General features: G+C 41.1%; 1 protein-coding gene across 3 annotated transcripts in view; it reads left to right on the forward strand.

The window, feature by feature from the left end:
• The window catches only part of LOC134225732 (cAMP-dependent protein kinase catalytic subunit PRKX), a 246,886-nt gene that overhangs the window by 16,123 nt on the left and 209,542 nt on the right, over positions 1-21,221 (forward strand). Inside the window, exons 2-3 of one of the 3 annotated variants that reach the window (XM_062706045.1) lie at positions 9,740-10,145; positions 10,468-10,891. In XM_062706045.1, coding sequence (XP_062562029.1) covers positions 10,638-10,891 — 254 coding nt within the window. In that variant the 5' untranslated portion in view covers positions 9,740-10,145; positions 10,468-10,637. The remainder of the gene's footprint in view (positions 1-9,739; positions 10,146-10,467; positions 10,892-21,221) is intronic. The other 2 variants (XM_062706044.1, XM_062706046.1) reach the window with 2 other exon arrangements.

A 21,221-nucleotide genomic window follows, 5' to 3' on the forward strand; every position in this document is an offset into this window, starting at 1 on the left:
AAAGATTATTTTAAATAGAATGATGGTTCATATTAATGACAATTCTATTTTTGCTGATGAGCAATTTGGTTTTCGCCATGGGCATTCAACCACTCATCAGTTATTAAGAGTTACGAACTTAATTCGGCTCAACAAATCTGAAGGATATTCGACTGGAGTTGCTCTTCTTGATATAGAGAAAGCATTTGACAGTGTTTGGCATGAAGGTTTGATTGTAAAATTGATGAATTTTAATTTTCCTCTGTACATCATTAAACTGATCCAAAATTATTTATCAGATCGCTCACTGCAGGTAAACTATCAGAATACTAAATCTGATAGATTACCTGTAAGGGCTGGTGTCCACCAAGGCAGCATACTGGGGCCCATATTGTATAACATTTTTACTTCTGACTTACCTATTTTTGGGTGTCAGAAATCTTTGTTTGCAGATGACACGGGCCTCTCAGCCAAAGGGCGAAGCCTTCGTGTCATTGTAGTAGATTACAAAAAAGTTTGGATATTTTCTCCACTTACTTGCAAAAATGGAAAATTTCCCGAATGCTTCCAAAACTCAGCTTATAATTTTCCCACATAAGCCGAGAGCTTCTTATTTGAAACCTTCTAGCAGACATATTGTCACTATGAATGGGGTTCCAATTAATTGGTCTAGCGAAGCTAAATATTTAGGACTTCTGCTAGATCAAAATTATCTTTAAAAATCACATTGAAGGCCTTCAAGCCAAATGTAACAAATATATTAAGTGCCTATATCCACTTATAAACAGAAAATCAAAACTTTGTCTTAAGAACAAACTTTTGATTTACAAACAAATTTTTAGACCTGCCATGTTGTATGCTGTGTTGCATCTATGTATCGATTTATCTTTCGTCAATCTTTCTACTTACAGTAGGTATATCGAATCGATAAAGCCACGAATCTTTCAAAAGTACTTAGAAAAATAATAATTAAGAAACGGTGACGGTCAACATAGGACCAGCAACCGAATTCAAAATTTCCCGGAGGAGGTAAAAAGACAGCCTAAACAGAACCGCGCGCGTTCAGAGATTGCTGCATCCTTCCACAATATTGAATATTGTATGAGTCAACAAAAAAAGTAAAGTTAAAAAAGTAAAAATTGAGACGGCGTGCATATGCAACAGTCAGTGACTTAGCGACCACCTCTAACTTAATTCATATTTAATAATTCTCTTAAAGAAGTGCTGTATTTTCTGAAGCATAAACAAATGTATTAAAAGTAATATTGAATTTGTTTCGCTACACAAAATATTGAACCTGTATTCTTGTTCTCAAAATCGAGAGACTGGTACTAGAAAATTCGCATGGTCGGCATCGCTGCCAGCCTCTCCTCTTAGTCAGAATGATATTCTGAATTATTTTTAGTCAATTCACTCAGATAGACCTACTCACTCACATGCTCGCTCGACAACCGACTTCGCTGGCTGGATCGAACTTAGCTGTGGGATTGGAGTGTGGAAATGTGTATTTTATTACGGGCGACTGCACACCCGTGATGAGACGCGCGAGGGGTGTTTGGATTCGGATTCGTTCTGAGATGTCCTTGGTATTGAAAACAACATAAAACAAATAGTGTAGGATACATTGGATCAAGATAATAACCTAGATGGGGATCTGTTTGCATTCGTGGCCTTGGTGGAGTATAAACATCTATATTACGGTGAGCTTCCTAATGGGTAGATGCTGCTAATTCGTGTACACACGATTGAAAATTTGCACCATTTCATTATGATTCAGTGAGACGGATGTTATGTAGTTTCAACTTAGCAGAAAAACAAGTCCAGAAAATGATTTGTAGTTTTGTACTATTCCATTTGAACGCTTTTTCGTACTTAAGGTGAAACAAGACAGAACCCAATTTAAATAAAAAACTTCAAAATTTTAGAACTATAAATGTCAACATGACCTAATTTTATTTGCTAATATCTAAACATTTATTCATCTCTTTTATTAGGATATTCGTGTTTGATCAACACTATCATCCTTATTTCCGATAGTATATTTTTTTTATATTTTATTCTTTAAATTGCTATTGGCATAGTTTTTTTTCTACAATTGCAAAATGATAAAACCAATTGGTCAACAGGGTAATTATGTTATCTCATTGATACTTCATCATTTGATTAAAAAAAAAGCAGATTACACTTTTGGAAACATTTACTGATTTTGGAGAATAGATCAAATTTGGCTTAACTATTTCGGGAAAACACCTGTTTCTGAAGAAGGAAGCCCATCCACTATGCCTTATTCCGGGCAAACGCCTATTTGGAAAGAAGGGATCACACTCACCATTGTCTTATTCCGGACGAAGGCCTACTATTAAAGAAGCAATTACATCTCCACAATCCAGAAGGAAACACATTAATCATTGCTTTTCACTGGGCAAATCATGATTCCGATTGTGATTGCTTTAGACCCAGCTAATGCATGCTTCCTACGATTTCAGTTAACACAAACAGGCAAACATCCGTTATGCCAAATGACCATCACTCTTGATCCTGTTCAAAATTATTCCATATGCCCTTTGGCCAAATTGGTATCCGAGAAAATGTTATTGTCGAGGATTTGCTATTTTTGTTCGTTTTTAGTAATTAGTTTTCGGGGAATTGTACAATTTCAAAAAAACATCGGATGAACTAACTAATAGAACATTAAAATTATGTCCGGATTCCAATCAATACTCAACCCTAATAACCTCCCGCATGACAAATGTCCCTCCCAAACTCTCTATAATTGTTTCTTTTGAATAAAAAATACGTGCGAAAATAGTAGTTTGTGCAACTAGTTGCAAAAAGATGGTTTTTTCAGCACGAGGTGTACGTTTATCCAACGAGGCTTGCCGAGTTGGATAACATCTACGAGTGCTGAAAAATCGAGTTTTTCAACGAGTTGCACACGCTATTTTTTGCAATGACGAAAAATGGGCTTTAATATGATAAATCTGTACCAAAATTGTATAGTTTAGTTTAATCTTCGGGATCATTTTTACCAACAAATCATGTTGCTGCAGAGAGCAATCAGATTTCATGTCATCGTGCCACATTGCATAGTTCGACAAGCCAAGAAGCAAAGTTGAACTCGCTTTTGAAAAATTTTGATGTCATGTTCATCAAACTATTTAATTTATTACGAGGCGCCGAAAATACACTATTTGAGCACTTACCCAAACTAATTCAGCAAAATGTAGTCATGTAATTACTGTTCGGATGTTGGTTTTCCATTATAGCACCCAAATGAGTGCTATAATGAATTTTATGCAACTAATTTGAGTTGCATAATGTTCATTAAAGCACCCATTTCGTTGGTATGGAAAAGTAGGCCTTTTTATCACTCAAAGACGAACTGTAAACCAGGTATTATGATCAGGAATTGCAAAAAATCTATTGAGAAACCCAGATGGCTCCTCTCAGAATTCCTTTCGAAAGTCGAAAAGGAATCCGTTTTAAAGTAAAGCGCAGAAGGATAATAGAATTTCTTTCAGATTTAATTTATATAATTTAGATAATTTCGTTTCCGACCAGAGGAAGGAATTGTTTTGGGCTTACGAGTCAAGATTTGTTGGTTTTCTGAACGGAGCTCTTTTTGGCTTTTGGAAGGAACTATTCAGGGGTTTTGATTCGATTTATTTTGCACTTCCGAACAAAATCCTTTCATGGCTTCGGTAGAAAATTCCATAAGTATTCTAATTGGAGTCCCTTGCCCAGAAGATTACGTTCAGAAGCCCAAAATGCTCCAATCGAAGTTCTTGAGTATTCCTTTCCAAAGTCCAAAAGCATTCCGAAAGGATTTCTTTAGGAAACACGAAGGAATTCCGTTAGTACACCCAGAAGGGAGACGTTCGGAAGTTCACATAAATCTGTGCGGAAATCCGTTCGAACGAATATCTTTACCTATATTTTCTTCCTATCTATCTTTTAAATATCGAATACCGTTCCGCCGAATGCCATTTGGCGAAAGGCCACTAGGCAGAAAGTTGTTTGGCCGAATATAGCATTCGGTCGAACAGACTATTAGGCCGAGAGTCATGTGACCGAAAGGGTCATCCGGCCGGATAGGCCATTTTGTCAAATAGGTCATTGGCCGAGCAGGCCATTTGGTGGAATACGACATTTGGCCGAATAGGACATTTGGTTGAATAGGACAGCGGTTCTCAACCTGGGGTACATGTACCCTTGGGGGTACCTTCGCCGGGTCCAGGGGGTACTTAGGACAAAAATGCATAATGGCGGATTTTAATCAATTTTAATCAAAACTTATTGATAAAGTTTTGATATATGTATATTTTTTTAATTTAAAAATTTTGTACATAATATGCATGGCGATCAGTAACTTAAATACTATCGCATTTTTATCTCCACAACCACCACAGTGAAAGGATGTGGGACAAAAGATCAAAAGGACAGAACGACGAATGAACATATTTTAAAAATCTTCTATGCAATCTACCTGATCGAAACAAAATGTTGAATGACATATTAAGAATATGCTTTTGAACTAAAATTTAGAGCCTCAATTTGAAAGACATGAAGTTTTTTTTTTACGAAAAGTTGCAAGAGAATTGGAATCAACCTTCTACGCTATTTGAAAGCCTACTAAGCGGCTCGGAGGACTCCTTTCAAGAGATTTGGAAGCCTCCTCTCAAAAAGTTCGGAAACCTACTTTCAAGAGGTTCAGAGGCCTCACTTCAAGAAAAAGCCCCCTTTTAAGAAGCCCGGAAGCCATCATCTAAAAGCCTCGAAAGCCTCCTTTTAAGAGGTTTGGAAACCTTCTTTCAAGGGGAAGCCTACTTTAAATAAGCACGGAAACCTATTTTCAAGTGGTTTGGAAGCCTACTTTCAAAAGGCCCGGAAGCCTCCTTTCAAGAGGCCCGGAAGCCTCCTTTCAAGAGGCCCGGAAGCCTCCTTTCAAGAGGCCCGGAAGCCTCCTTTCAAGAGGCCCGGAAGCCTCTTTTCAAGAGGCCCGGAAGCCTCCTTTCAAGAGGCCCGGAAGCCTCCTTTCAAGAGACCCGGAAGCCTCCTTTCAAGAGGCCTGGAAGCCTCCTTTCATGAGGCCTGGAAGCCTCCTTTAAAGATGCCCAAAAGCCTCCTTTCAAAGGGCCCGGAAGCCTCCTTTAAAGAGGCCCGGAAGCCTCCTTTCAAGAGGCCCGGAAGCCTCCTTTCAAGAGGCCCGGAAGCCTCCTTTCAAGAGGCCCGGAAGCCTCCTTTCAAGAGGCCCGGAAGCCTCCTTTCAAGAGGCCCGGAAGCCTCCTTTCAAGAGACCCGGAAGCCTCCTTTCATGAGGCCTGGAAGCCTCCTTTCATGAGGCCTGGAAGCCTCCTTTCAAGATGCTCAAAAGCCTCCTTTCAAAAGGCCCGGAAGCCTCCTTTAAAGAGGCCCGGAAGCCTCCTTTCAAGAGGCCCGGAAGCCTCCTTTCAAGAGGCCCGGAAGCCTCCTTTCAAGAGGCCCGGAAGCCTCCTTTCAAGAGGCCCGGAAGCCTCCTTTCAAGAGGCCCAGAAGCCTCCTTTCAAGAGGCCCGGAAGCCTCCTTTCAAGAGGCCCGGAAGCCTTCTTTCAAGAGGCCCGGAAGCCTCCTTTCAAGAGGCCCGGAAGCCTCCTTTCAAGAGGCCCGAAAGCCTCCTTTCAAGAGGCCCGGAAGCCTCCTTTCAAGAGGCCCGGAAGCCTCCTTTCAAGAGGCCCGGAAGCCTGATTTCAAGAGGCCCGGAAGCCTCCTTTCAAGGGGCCCGGAAGCCTCCTTTCAAGAGGCTTGGAAGCCTCCTTTCAAGAGACTTGGAAGGCTCTAAATCAAGAGGCTTGGAAGCCTTCTATCAAGAGGCTTGGAAACCTCCTATCAAGAGGCCCAGGCCTCCTTTCAAGAGGCCCAAGCCTCCTTTCAAGAGGCCCAAGCCTCCTTTCAAGAGGCCCGGAAGCCTCCTTTCAAGTGGCCCGAAGCCTCCTTTCAAGAGGCCCGGAAGCCTCCTTTCAAGAGGCCCGGAAGCCTCCTTTCAAGAGGCCCGGAAGCCTCCTTTCAAGAGGCCCGGAAGCCTCCTTTCTCGAGCCCAGGACGCCACATTTCAAGAGGATCCGAGGCCGCCGTTCAGGAGGCCGCGAAGCCTCCTTTCAAGAGGCCCGGAAGCCTCCTTTCAAGAGGCCCGGAAGCCTCCTTTCAAGAGGTCCGGAAGCCTCCTTTCAAGAGGCCCAGAAGCCTCCTTTCAAGAGGCCAGGAAGACTCCTTTCAAGAGGCCCCAAAGCCTCATTTCAAGAGGCGCAGAAGCCTCCTTTCAAGAGACTCGGAAACCTCCTTTTAAGAGGCATGAAAGCCTCCTTTCCAAGAGGCCCGGAAGCCTCCTTTAAAGAGGCCTAGAAGCCTCCTTTCAAGAGGCCCTGAAGCCTCCTTTCAAAAGGCCCTGAAGCCTCCTTTCAAGAGGCCTGGAAGCCTCCTTTCAAGGGGCCTGGAAGCCTCCTTTCAAGAGGCCCTGAAGCCTCCTTTCAAGAGGCCCAAGCCTCCTTTCAAGAGGCCCGGAAGCCTCCTTTCAAGAGGCCCGAAGCCTCCTTTCAAGAGGCCCGAAGCCTCCTTTCAAGAGGCCCGGAAGCCTCCTTTCAAGAGGCCCGAAGCCTCTTTTCAAGAGGCCCAAGCCTCCTTTCAAGAGGCCCAGCCTCCTTTCAAGAGGCCCAGAAGCCTCCTTTCAAGGGGCCTGAAGCCTCCTTTCAAGAGGCCCGGAAGCCTCCTTTCAAGAGGCCCAAGCCTCCTTTCAAAAAGCCCGGAAGCCTCATTTCAAGAGGCCCGGAAGCCTGCTTACAAGAGGCAAGGAAGCCTCCTTTGAAGACGCACGGAAGACTGCTTGCAAGACGCCCGGAAGCCTCCTTTCAATAGGTCCGGAAACCTCCTTTAAAGAGGCTCGGAAGCCTCTCTTCAAGGGCCTCGGAATTCATCTTTCAAGAGGATTACAAGCGGCTCAGAAGAGCAAAAAAATAAGGGGTACCTCAATTGATGCAAAAGTCCGAAGGGGTACCTTTCAAGAAAAAAAGTGAGAACGGCTGGAATAGGACATTTGGTTGAAAAAGACCTTTGGGTTGAATAAGACATTTGGCCGAATAGGACATTTGCCCGAATAGGACATTTGGCCGAATAGGACATTTGGCCGAATAGGACATTTGGCCGAATAAGACATTTGGCCGAATAGGACATTTGGCCGAATAGGACATTTGGTCAAATAGGTGATTTGGGCGAATAGGACATTTGGCCGAATAGGACATTTCTCACTGTGAAAAGTTAGAAGCGTGAAGTGAGTAGTGAGACGTCTCACTAACCACTTTGCACTGCTCACTTTGCTCACTTCTCGCTTTAAAAGCGAGAAATGAGGATTGAGAAGGGAGACGTCCTACTCGGCCAAACGTCCTATTCGGCCAAATGTCCAATTCGGTAAAATGTCCTATTCGGCCAAATGTCCTATTCGGTCAAATGTCCTATTCGGCCAAATGTCCTATTCAGCCAAATGTTCTCTAGGCCAAATGTCCTATTTGGTCAAATATCCTATTCGATCAAATGTCCTATTCGGCCGAATGTCCTATTCGGACAGATGTCCTATTTCGGCAAATGACCTATTCGGCCGGATGACCCGTTTGGCCAAATGACTTTCGGCCAGATGAGTTTCAGCCAGGGTTTGCAGAAGTCGCTCTCAATAGACAACGAACAACGAGGAAAGAGTGGCAAAAACCGTTCCGAATCATAACAAGCCATGATAACAAATTTATCAAACTTGTATATAAGTGCGAAGAAACAAAATCGGATAGGAAGCCCCCACAGAAAAATGGTGATTCTCGCTTTGTTTTCACTCATTTCGTGTTGGTTACTGCACAGCTGTGTAGAACAAGTTGAAATGCATTCTCAGAACTAGTGCTCCCCGCATTTGGAACATTCTAAAAGAAATTTATCATGGGTTATAGCTTCCCGAATCAGTTCTCTATCATGACACCTTGCGAAAAAAGTCTCTCGCGGTATGCCACATATCGTATATGTATACAGAGATGATAAGTGAGAGACTTGTTCATTCTCTTTAGGATTAAATCCCTAGTTTCAGCCTATTGGTTTGTTCGGTCTAGTATCATTCGGCCAAATGGGTTCCGCCCAAACGGCCCTTCCCCTAGATTTCCGTACGAAATCCCATATCGATTTTGTTTGAAACCCCAAAATGGTTCAATTGGAAAGCCCAACATGATTCTGTTTGAAACAGTGATGGGAAATGTAAAAAAAAAATCATGGGATTGCTATTACTTATTTGCTATTAACCTTTTTTCAAAACTTCAAAAGTCATTTACACTTCGGATTTTTTGTTAACACGAAATTTAACGAAAGAAAATTAAAAAATCACGGAATGTCATGTTATTTCAGATTTAGAGCAATGACCTATTACTTGGAAAAAGTTTTTGGATCCTTTAAGCACCACATGTTTGTATTAAAAACACAATGGTTATCAACTCGTGAAAAAAGTTATTAACAAATTAGTCCCATGACATTGAAATGGAAGCCCAAAATTTTCTAAACCAAAAACTCCGTGATTAACTAGAACTTGCAAAATTGCACAGATAACCAAATGAACGGAGCTTGCTATCCATCCAACGGGGTTTAAGCTATCCATTCTAAATGTACACGTTTCGGAAGATCACATATTTTTAGTCAATAACGGCACCGACCACGTCCTTACGGTCATATAGGAAGGGAAGGATTGTTAGTCTGACTCTCGTTGCTACTAGAGACCGATTATACCTCCGCATCTCCACGATTTTCTTGGGATAGGATATTGTGTTAATTATAAAGGATATTCTATCTGGTTTATCTTCGGTAAGCGATGCGATCAATGGGATGGGATATAAATAGGCGCAATGAAAATACTCACGTCTCTATCCATAAAACCAGCGTGTTACCTAAATACGATCATACGTGGACTAGATTATTAATTTTACGGTCGCACAAAGCAGAACAAATTATTCCGAATGATCGCGCGATCGTTCTGCGCACTTCTCGAAATTCAAACACGCACTAATTTATCCACTTATCCACCGCTGATTTCGCGATTTTTCTGTGTCCTAACACAAACGCGTTCAATCATGCACTCGCGCGCGATCGTTCTGCGTCCAATACAAAACACGAACAAACTTGCACTCATGGCTGACCGATGAAGCCGATAAACAAATCATTCATCACAATCACGGTCGTAAAATCTGTTCCAATCATATCTGAAAAACTACAAATTTTTATTTTTCTGCTTTGGATGTATTTCTCATTAATTTGCTGTTCAATGATGAAACGAATTATTTTCTCAAATAATGTGAATTATTATCGTTTTAACTCTTACGGCAAACCAACCAAAAACGTGTTTTTTTCGCCCAGATGTTCAACTTGTCATTCCTTTGTAATTATTCTACTCGTGCTGGCCAACAAGGGGTTTCGTGTGGTCTTAAATAAACCGAATGTTGTGCGCAATAAGCATCAATTTTCAACAAAAGGAAGTGTGATATGAAATACCCTGACACCATTTACAATAGCCTATTCGAAGAAATTCATGCTCCAACGAAAGTTATCGAAAGTAATTAGCGTCTTAATTCGAGTGATTTATTGGAATGTTGCGTCTCACGCCTTCACCTATATTGCTTCTCGTGAACAAACCCTTGGACGCACCACCCATGTATCTACCGCAGAATCGTACAGCTGATCCTAACTGAAACCGTTTTTATCTCTTTGGCAGCATCTTCGCACTCGGTGAAGCGCGCGGCAAGTTCGCGTCATATCGGAACCTGACTCCGAAGTGGATCCGACGGTCTCCCCGCCGCCCCAGACGTCGTCACCGTTACAACAGAACGCAACAACAGCGAGAAGGAAGTGCGCGGTCGTCGGTCCGTTGTTGATGTGCCAAAATCAGAGCAAGAGCGTGTCGAGGGTAAAAAAAGATTCCTCCCCAAAAGCCAAAAAATCTCCCCGCAGTCGAGTGTATGCGCGCGCGTCGATCAGCAGCCAAGCAGCTTGCGGTTCAGAACGTTGATTCGCGTTTCAAGTGTGATCGCCCGTGAAGAAGAATCGAAGAAATCGGTAAATTAACGGTCAAGTGGAAGAAAATTGCATACGAAAGTGAGTGCCAGCAGAATAAAGTTTCCGTAATAAAATTTAAAAAAAATCTCACAATCAAGTTACATTCCCAATATCAGACAGGGGTGAAAGAAAAACGTTTGCCATGCTCAAAATCAGAAGACAGTTTTCTAAGTATCGTACAGTTTTAAATAGCTCATTTATTATTCTGTTTTCCTAATCAATTGAAAAAGGAGTATTTTCTGGATTTTTTTTTCTGTTTGTTTGATCTGAATTACATTTTGATATATTATATTTTGTTTATTGCAATTTTGAGCATAATCTTTCATCTCTTTTTCTTTCTAATTTCCATATTGTTTTATTGAAATTTATGAAACAAATTAATTGCAGTCGGAAGTGCATCTTGAATCGCGCGAGTGCCACCCCTCATAGCACAAGAAGACGAGTGATTTTAATCGAAGGTTGTCGTCATCGTGCGGTGATCGATCGTTTGCCGGCCAAGTGAAACATTTGGCAGATCCAGTAGTTATAGGACTGACAGAGACAAAGCGTGTGGAAAAATGTCCTCGTCGCCGCTGTTGACCAGCTACACTTTGCGCATTCGAAGTGACACCAGCCCGGTGACGGCTACGGCCACATTTACGCCCGTCAGTGGCAGTTGCGCCAGCTCGCTGAAGAAGCTGAGTCTGAACGACGCTTCCTCAGCGAGTACCAATTCGGGCGAATCAACGGATCCGCTGGAGTCGGACTTTAGTGGAGAAGAGGAGGAAGAGGAGGAGGAGGAAGAGGAAGAGGAGGACAGTAGACGGTTCAGGTGAGTATCGCTTTTTACGCTGATAGATTCTATCACCTAAATTTCCAAATCGTTTTAAATACCGCCTGATTTCCCTATGTTTTTTTGTCGAATTCAATTTTGATAGATTCAAACGCCAGAAATAGCCAAATACAAACAGCGTGAAAAGCGACCCCAGTGTAGCTCATCTTAAAATTGTAGAAAATCTAAATCATATTGATAATGTCCACATTGTGGTCCAAAAGTGGGGATATTTTGTTGCCAGAAAACTCATGAAGCAAAACGACTTTCATCACCATGCGTCGACGAATCAACATTTTGGTATGAACGTGGAGCCGCATAGTATATTGTAGGTTAGTCCCACTAGGGCATTTTTCCTCGCCAAAATGTTAGATGTTTTATCAATATGTGGAAAATTTCGGATTTTCCTGAAGTTTACTTCGGATTTATTGCAAGCTTTGTCTAGCATGCTGGAGTGAAAATGAAGCAAAAAATGCAAAATTAGCTAATATATTAGCGAAAGAAAGCGTGAACAAAGAGAGCCTTTCTTTTGAACAGACGACCTAAAGCAATCTAGAAATAATCAAACTGGGCTACCGCATTCCACTTTTCGACCGCATGACACATTCTCTGGATGTTATTATCCGGAGTAGTATCTAGATAACAAACGTCAAACACCACGTTTATTTTAACTACGTATCGAGGACACATATCGAAGTAGATTGAAGATCCCCTAGGCCCGAACTTCCGTAGATACTGCCCAAGATGAATACACCACTAGGTGTTCCAATCTGAAAAAAAATATGGAAGAGAAGAAGGCGGGGTGAAAAATTCATTCTCAGTGCAAAACGTAAACAAACTCTTTGGCTCTCCCATACTAAAATCCAAGATGGCTGAATCGTGACTTTGGCAGTAGTGTATTCATCTTGGTACTGCTCGAAGCAGCTATGACGTGTCGACACAGGTTGCTACGATCAGGCGATCAAGCCCCTTATAGTAGATTGGAGTTGGAAGAGCGCCTTTCTCGCTTAGATGGAAACTTCTTAGATGATTTCGACCGTCTCTCCAGAGAGAGATGGAAATTTCGCGCTTGCTGTTACTGTTGCTCTCCTTCAGTCCTTCGAAGGCGTTTTGATGCTGAAGCGTTCCTCCCGGCGTTTGGGCGCTTCTTGGTGAGCCCGATCGCCGTGGCCATGTTCACGATCCCGTGGTGGCGTAGTGCTAGAATCAATGGGAGACACTTTGTGACCAATTAGATCCTTGATGGGTGGTTTTGATTTGTCCGGGGGAGGCGGTGTGTAACTAAGGGTAGGTCGAGAGGGCTTTTGGTGACCCACCCCGCCGTTCAAGGTGACCATACATTTCGGGTTCTTTGCTGGGGCTATCGGGTCGCACTCATCCGTTGGAATATCCAAGTATGGCTTGACAGTTGAGTTAATGATTTTGCGCCACGTATCTCAATGACCATCTGTCGATGTCGAGAAGAGCTGTCTTCCCGATTAGTTATGGTTTTCTTGAGATTTGAAGGTTGAAAGCCGTGCTTCAACTATCCCCTTCAAAAGAAGGTTTTTGCTGAGTTGTTTGCTGTTTAGAACTCTTCACTGCAATACCAATTGGAATTTCCAATTTCTCATCTTCCGTTGAATTCTGGCATCGCATCGGTGGAAGCGCTATGACCCTAGAACCGATTTTTGTACGGACATCTGTTCCATGTTTACCCGGACGGATTAGCGATCGCGGCCCCGTTCTCGTTCTCGATCATGCCCTCTATCACGGCTCCTAGATCGTTCACAAAACCTATCCCTTCCTCGATCACGATCTGTTCTGCTTCGCTATTTTACCGACCAGACCAACCAGGGGGCGACCGCCGTCGTTGTCGCTTTCGGCTTCTTCTTCTGTTAAGGTGATTATAGAATGAAGCCCGTGGTGAATTTCAAATTCACCACACGTTTATCTACATACATTTCCAAAAGCCCAAATCTGGCGTTATAGTTTTCGTACAGTGCCGAAACTAAAATTATGATTGTTCAGCATAACTAAGCAAACGATGTACCATTATTTCAGCCCCATACGCGTTATGGTTCTTTCATCTCGTGCGCTTGAAAAAAATATTGGAAAAGCACGTGGTTTACAATATGGCCGATTTCTGGCTTCATTCTATAATCACCTTAAGCCTCGCCTTAGCTTCTCGAGCTTCAGCTTGTTCTTCCATCTCTTTTCGACGGAGAACCGGTACGTTTAATTCTCGTTCTTCCCGTCTGTGTGCCGATATACTGATTATATTAGACTTGTTCGTTCCATTAGGATTTCTTTTTCGTTGCTGCAACTACTGGAGGTGATGAAATAGAGTAATTGTCCTTTCTTGCAGAGTTGGAATAGCGCACGCACGATCCACGCAGAGCACACATCTTCCAACAATTTGTGTGTAGAGCGCTGTTTCTCACTACTGCGAACAAAACCAGCCACTCACTCCGAAGCTTTATGACGCTGCGCGAGAGAAGGTTTGTGTGAGCAACAAAACATTTTGTGTGAGATCTGCTGCGTTGCGAATGGCTGCCTTCGGTTCTGCGTCGTATCTGAGCGGGAGCAAATGATGGCTCAGTGCCGCAGCGCTGCGCGTACACTGCTGCGTGCACTTTTCTGTGCTCTCGCAGTGTTAAAGAAAAAGCTAATGAATCGGCGTGCTAAGTGCAGTATATGAGCGTCGAACAAGTTGGTTTGCTTGTTTGGTGTCTTTGCCAATGGATTATTTCCGTGAAGATGAAGGTCCCCCGGTTTAAGAAATGTGTTTATAATTCAATGCAGGTAAACGACATTGCATTTTTTTTTGTTGAATTAGAAATGAAATGATAATTATTCTAAACGTTGAAGAAATGGACTTTTGCGCTTTTACTGTTTTTCCGTAAATAATAATTTTGACTTTTGGTTAAAACTAATTTAATTTCAAACGTGACAACAAGGTTGAATGCCGTCAAATTTCCTGGAAGCATAAAGTGGAGGCACAATTATTATCTTCTTCTTTTTCTTATAGGTATATAGAAATGAGTTGATCTGCGTTCGTATCCGCAAAATGGCTAGATGGATTTTCTCCATTCTCCATGTTCTGTTAGTTATAACCTCCGATCGATATTTAGGTTCTTAGGTTATTTTATCATGTGAAAATCACGGCTGAAACCGACAATATTGCGAAAAAAATTCTGATTCGTGTGGAAATTTCGCATGTGCTTTTCACAACGCGCATTTATATTCTTTGGCACTGAGTTTCGTTCAACAACTTTCGCTTAATTTTAAAAAAAACCTCACACTAATGTTTTATTGCTGAAATCCAACAAAATCTTGCTGATTTTGTTTGTGCTGTTAATCTCATTTCATTCATTTATTTAGTTAACATCTAAACAGATAACACTGAATCAACAATTTGACGCCACAATACACGGTTCGAGGCCGCATCTCTCCATCCTCGGATACGCCCCACGCTCGCCAAGTCGTTTTGCACCTGGTCTGCCCATCTCGCTCGCTGCGCTCCACGCCGTCTAGTACCTGCCGGATCGGAAGCGAACACCATCTTTGCAGGGTTGCTGTCCGGCATTCTTGCAACATGTCCTGCCCATCGTACCCTTCCGGCTTTAGCTACCTTCTGGATACTGGGTTCGCCGTAGAGTTGGGCGAGCTCATGGTTCATTCTTCGCCGCCACACACCGTCTTCTTGCACACCGCCAAATATGGTCCTAAGCACCCGTCTCTCGAATACTCCGAGTGCTTGCAAGTCCTCCTCGAGCATTGTCCATGTTTCATGTCCGTAGAGGACAACCGGTCTTATAAGCGTCTTGTACATGACACATTTGGTGCGGTGGCGAATCGTTTTCGACCGCAGTTTCTTCTGGAGCCCGTAGTAGGCCCGACTTCCACAGATGATGCGCCTTCGTATTTCACGACTAACGTTGTTGTCAGCCGTTAGCAAGGATCCGAGGTAGACGAATTCCTCGACCACCTCGAAGGTATCCCCGGTATCCCCGGCATTTTTGAAGGATTTGCCTGTTAATCTAGCAGTTTTTTTTAGCAAAAAAATACTGATCAACCAACAAAGTTGAATCTAAATAAATGACAGTTTGTTTGCTGAACCTTCAGCAATAAGGAATATCAAGTAGCTGATTTATCAGTAATGTATTTCCAGCAAAAAGATTTTTTTATTCGTATATATGATTGGTAAGTAAGAATTCCACGAGAAATAAACACTGGTTGTTTTGTTAATGTGCATACATTCGCACATTTTCCTTTTCTTTAACAAAGCAAATAAATTGATCACTTGCCATAAGACGAGTTTGTACAATCCCTTTTAATTCCACCACTTAATTGTACTTGACAGATACGTATTTCGACCTCAACAGTAAGGTCGTCTTCAGTGTCTCGTACTTAACTTGACTCGAGCCATGCATGAAATGGGCGCTTCAATGAATATTATGGAACTCAAATGGGTTGCATAAAGTCCATTTCACCACTCATTTTTTGCTATAATGGAAAACCAACATTAGAACAGTAGTTGCTTGACCACATTATTATACCACATTTTGTTCAATTAGCTTGTGTGAGTGCTCAAATAGTGTATTTTTTGTGTCACGTAATAAATGAAATAGTTAGATGGACAAGACATCAAAATTCTTCAAAGGCAGGTTTATCTATCGCGAAGCGAATTTGTTTTACTATCCATCTTCTCGCATTAGATTAGTTACTCGAAACGTGTAAAAATAATGTGACCAGCAAACGTCCTGCGAAACGCGGGACGCCTATCTGGATTGAAAATGGATCCTCCAAAAATGCATTTCGCATAGATTTTGGCCCAAAAAAAATGGGTTTGTTAATTTTTCTATGTGAACTATCACACTTCTCACAACCTTCCTATTCACCAAAGGCCTGACCATTATGTTACTGAAGGCCACTACGCATTCGTAAGTACAATCGTGGCTATCCTTTTCATTGAATAATAATGAATAATAACAATAATGTTGTTCACTTACGCATGCATGGGGGTTATATGAAATATTTTCCTTTATATGAGTTTAAAAAAAACGTTCACAGAATCAGGCCCTGTGTGCGCAGAATAAGGTACTTCTGCGGTAATGTCTTATTAGCTCAAAATATCATGCGGTGCTTAATCTAGAATTAAAAAACACAATAATAAAGTATAAAAAAAATCAAGATATCACGCAACGCTTTCTGCACCCTATTTACTTGATTCTTTTGGGAATTATTATTCCCTAACGGAACCGCAAATCAACTCAATTTTGGGTTCATTTCATTTGAATCTGCCTTCACAGTGGAAAAAACCCAATTTAAGTAAAATGCACAAAATCGGAGAGTACCAACTTTGCCCACCACAACCTACCACAAGGTTTTATCAATTCAAATTTATATTATTTTACTTTCGACATGAGCTTGAACCTCTAAGGGTTCGTTCACAAATTACGTAAGGCTAAATTTGGCAATTTTTGACCACCCTTCGTAACACTTTTTGTGTAAGTGGTTTCATTTTTTGTATGAATCGTAATGCTCGGTGTGATCTCTCCCCTTATCCCCTCTCCCCGTTACGTAATTTGTGAACAGCTCCTAATGGTTAAAGTCTTCTAAGGGGCCGTACACATATTACGTAAGCACTTATGGGGGGAGGGGGGTTCGGTCAATATCTTACGCTCCATATAAATAAAAAATCATTTGTATGAAAAAAATCTTACAGGGAGGGAGGGGGGGTCGAAAAACCCGGAAAAATTGCTTACGTAATAAGTGTACGACCCCTAACCGTGTAACACAAAATCCACCGTTTTGTAGCTTCCATTCATATAACATTTGACTTCCATTCATATAACATTTTTATTATCGCAGTGACTTTATTAGACATCTTCCGTCTTCTGCAATGAACGAACTCTACTCTTTATCTCAAACATAGCTAAGCGCAGTGTGATCTGCGTACGCTGCTCTGCGCACTCAGCGCTGCGCGCTTAACTGTGCTCTTGTTTTATTTTATCTGCTGTGTGTGGATTTTTGGCTCCTTCTCACTTTTGCTTTCGCACACATTCGATGCGAACTGTGTGGAATAGCCGTGATCGTGCGTATCGTTTGAGTGGAGCAACATAACAGCGCGCACTCCCTCTCTCACTGAAAGTAAATGTGTGCTGTGCGCGAAATCTCTTGCTCTTGATACGCACTGGGGAGTATGCCATCTCTGCTTTCTTGGACCCCTAGAGGAAGTGCTTACCAATATTTTTAATCCTTTACGAGTTCTTTTAGTTTTTTTGGCAATTATTTTAAATATTCCTTTGAGAATGCCTGCTTCAGGAATTGTTGAAATTGTTTTAGGAATACTTTCGAAAATTACTTTAGAAGAAATCATTCCGAAATTTCTTCAGAAAATTCTTTGGAAATTCCTTTAGGAATACTTTCAGAAATTTTTTTAGGAATGTCTACGGCATATGTTTTAGGAAATCCTTCAGAGATTGAGGAACTCCTCCAATAATTAACGCCACGAATTTACGGAGGAATGTCCGAAGGGATTCATGGAAGAAGATTTGAAAGAATTCTGACATTTTCCTAGAGAGATCTCTTAAGGAATTACTGAAAGAATTTTTTTTAAAAAAATCCTGTACAAATTGCTAAAACAATTATTTATCAAAGTTCGTAGGAACTCCTAAACTAATTTCCGCAGGAATTTCTAAAGCAATTTCCAAAAATACCGTGGGAGTTCTCTTAAGGGAATTTCGGGAGGTTTCCCTGATACAATTTTCGAAGGTATTTCCGTAGAATTTCCGTAGGAATTCCAAACAAATTTCCAAAAGAGCTTCCGAAGAAATTATCGTTAAGAATTTTTTGAAGGAAACTCTTGAGGAATTTCCGAAGAAATTTTCAAGATGCAAGTGTTCTTTAAGGATTTAAAAAAAGATATTCTCATAGGAATTTTTGAAGGATTTCTTAAGGGAAAATCTGAAGGAATTTCTAGAATTCCTTCTTTGAATTTTTGAAAGAATATCTTGATGCTTTCCAAAAGAATTGCCGAAAGAATCCCTGGAAAATAAAATTCGAAGGAATTCCTGGAAGAGAAATTCAAGAAATTCAATTTCTTTTGGTAATTCCTGAAAGTAATTCCGGCGGATTGCCTAAGGAATTCCTTAATGGAATTCAAGAGGAATTTTCAAAAGAATTCGTAGACAAATTTTCAAAGAAATTTTAGAAACTTCAGAAGGTGTTTCTAGATGTATTTGCTTTGGATTTTTGAAGAAATTCTTTGATGAATCTAGTAATCAATCACTGGAGAAATTACCGATGGATTAATTAGATTAATTTACGTTGGAATCCCTGGAGGAATTTTTGAAGGTATGCATGAAAGATCTTCTGGATGACTAATCGAATTAATTCCTGAAATTAATTCATACAATATCACCTGAATGAATACTTTAAGAAATTTCTGGAGAAATTTCCGAAGCAACTCCTGAAGTAAATTCATAAGGAATTCTAAAAAAATATTCGAAGAAGTATGATGATGGATCGACTGCAATCCCGATATTTTTGGGTTTATATTTTTGGCATAAAGTCTTAATTCCAGATTCAAAACAGGGTTTTGTTTTACTACTGTCCGGATTTGCGCAAGAACTTCAGATGTCCCAGACGGATTTCTTGTAATTTCTGTGTGTTTTATATAAAAATTCCAGGACGTATTTCTTTGAAAATGCCATTGGAAAATTTTTCGTGGAAGCGTTTTATAGTTTTTAAACAAATTATTTCAGAAATTTGTTAGGATTTTTTTTCTCAAAAATCTATTCGGGTGGTTCTTCGTAAATTTATTCAAGAATACATTCTGAAATTCTTCCAGAAATACATTTGGAAACTGCTGCCGGAATTTCTCCAAAAATTCAAATTAAATACTGACAAATTTTCACGGTTTTTCTACTGCTGTAAAAAACTTTTCACTTTTTTTCTGCCCTGCTCTGCCATCCAAGTTTGGGTCATTAGGGTCACGTCGGTGCTGTGTCATTAGGCCGAATGGTAATCATGCCGAACATCCATTATGGTGAATGAGAAATGAGATGTGGATATTCTATGAGTTCTACTGTGAGAAGTGATGAGTAAGAAGTGGTGAAGGGAAGAAGAGGGGAAAAAGAAGAAGGAAGAAAGAAGGAGATAAAAGTTGAAGTTGAAAGAAGGAAGGAATAAGAAGAAAATGGAAAACGAAAAATGAAGCATAAACAAGAAAAAAAAATAAAGAAGAAAAAGAAAAGGAAGAAAAAAAAGGAAGAAAGAATGAAAAAGAAGGAACATGGAACAAAAAAAAGAAGGAAGAAGAAAAAGCATGGAAGAAGTTAAAAAAAATAGAAAGGACTAAGAAAATGAAATAAGGAAAAAGAAAGAAGAGTAGAGGAAGATGAAAATGGAAGAAGAAAGAAGGAAAAAGGAAGAAAGGGGAAGGAAAAAAGAAAGAAGGAAGAATGAAAAAACCCAGAATAATCCAACTAGCGGTGATGGTGCCTTTCTCGTGTAACGGGTGGCCACTAAAAACGGGAATTTCAATACTTCAATACTTTTCCATGAGAACATTGCTGCTTTCAGAGAAATATTTCTTTATGCGAATGAATCATGTGAATTGTTATCCCTCTTCCTATGTTTCGCGAAAATCAAATGCTGCTTACTTTGCTTCTCCAAACTGATTGCATGCGACGATGCACCACGATAAGTAGTAGGTTCAAGACAGCAGTTTTTCTGCTTGCTTTCAATCGGTTCGTGTGGTGGCGTGGTTATAGTGGGCACTCTACACATTCTAAAATTGTTTTGGGTTCGAATCCCGTCGTGGACCTAAATTTTTGTGAATATGCTTTTAAAACTTATCTGGAGAAGTGGCGAGGTGGAGAATTTGGAGGCCCCAAATGAAATTATCTGGCAAGCCGGCGCTCGCGAGTTTATCGCCCGTTTTTCTATCCGGATAAAATATTGTGTGAGAACACTTGCTCACAGGAGAACATGTAAAAATTGCTCTCCGCTATTTAAATCAATCCTGGGTTTTTATTCATATGAGTAAGAATTCCGAAGCCTGTATATAACACTATGGGTCTCCGAGCCTTCTATCAAAAGTTCAGTTTTGGAGTAATCCTATAGCCTTTACGTATACTTAGTATACGCGAAAGCGAAAATAAGGAAGAACGAAGAAGGAAGAAGGAAATAGGAAGAAGGAAGAAGGAAGAAGGAAGAAGATAGAAGGGAGAAGGATGAGCAGATTTCTTTCTTCCCATTGGCCTAATGACCATTCGGCCTTATGACCTAGCGGCCTGCGCCCTAATAGCTTAATGTTGCTACCCTCAAAGTCCCAGGAGTTGTGTCCAGACTCAAAGCACATATAACATCCTTCCACAGGTAGCTTGAAACAAACTCCCTGCGTCCCGTATGGTCTACCTCGATCAAATTCTGCGCCGCACTGCGAACTAATAAGCTAATGAGGTCATCTGTCTCTAGTTGTTTACACTGGAGAGCTACTTCGGTGCCCAATGACCTTACTTCAAAGCCCTAATCCAGGACCAATAAAAAAATGTTCCTCAGCAGCCCAGCTATCAGCCCATCCTCCATTTCAAGTCAGAGTCACCCGGCTTTACTAAGAGAGTAGAATAGCTGATCGGCTGCCAACTCGCGCTTTCATAATATGTATAACAAAATCAACAAGCGCTGCCAATGACGTACCTGCCAGAACCGACCAGAACTGAGACCTTACTTATTGACATCTGCCTCAATGCTAATGAGTGTTCCCAGATGTCGTCGACCGAATGTCGTTTCTAGTATGTACCATGTGGAGGTGAACTATACTGCCCTCCTTGTGTGCATGTCACTGTGAGAGTGTGGCCAAGTATGTGTGTGTGGCATTGGCTGATTAACGTTTTGCCTTTCCTGTATACAAAGTATACGTGAAGGCTCTAAGATCACAATCAATCAAATTAGCAAGCTCGGAGACACATAGTGTTGTATAGCAACCGAGTCAGCTCGACGGTTTGAAGCCAGCCAACGGGGCTCCCTTTTAGATATTGCTGCAATACATTAAAATAACCACATATAGTAAATATTTGGAAATAGTAAAGTCTATCCTCTTTAAGTGCTGTTTTGACCTCTCTTATGTGTTTTTCTCATTTTTATTATCCGCGAGAAATGCACCACCAACGAAACGTTGAAACACGAAATATCGAATACTCAAAAGGCTGGAATCTTGAAAGGCTGACAGTATCAAAAGGCTGTAAAGTATCAGAAGGCTGCAAAGTATCAGAAGGCTGAAATGTATTGAAAAGCTGAAATCGGTGGGATGCAATAGCAAGTTGAGTGGTTGAATAGT

The sequence above is a fragment of the Armigeres subalbatus genome, chromosome 3 (genome assembly GCF_024139115.2).
Source record: "Armigeres subalbatus isolate Guangzhou_Male chromosome 3, GZ_Asu_2, whole genome shotgun sequence".
Classification (NCBI taxonomy): domain Eukaryota; kingdom Metazoa; phylum Arthropoda; class Insecta; order Diptera; family Culicidae; genus Armigeres; species Armigeres subalbatus.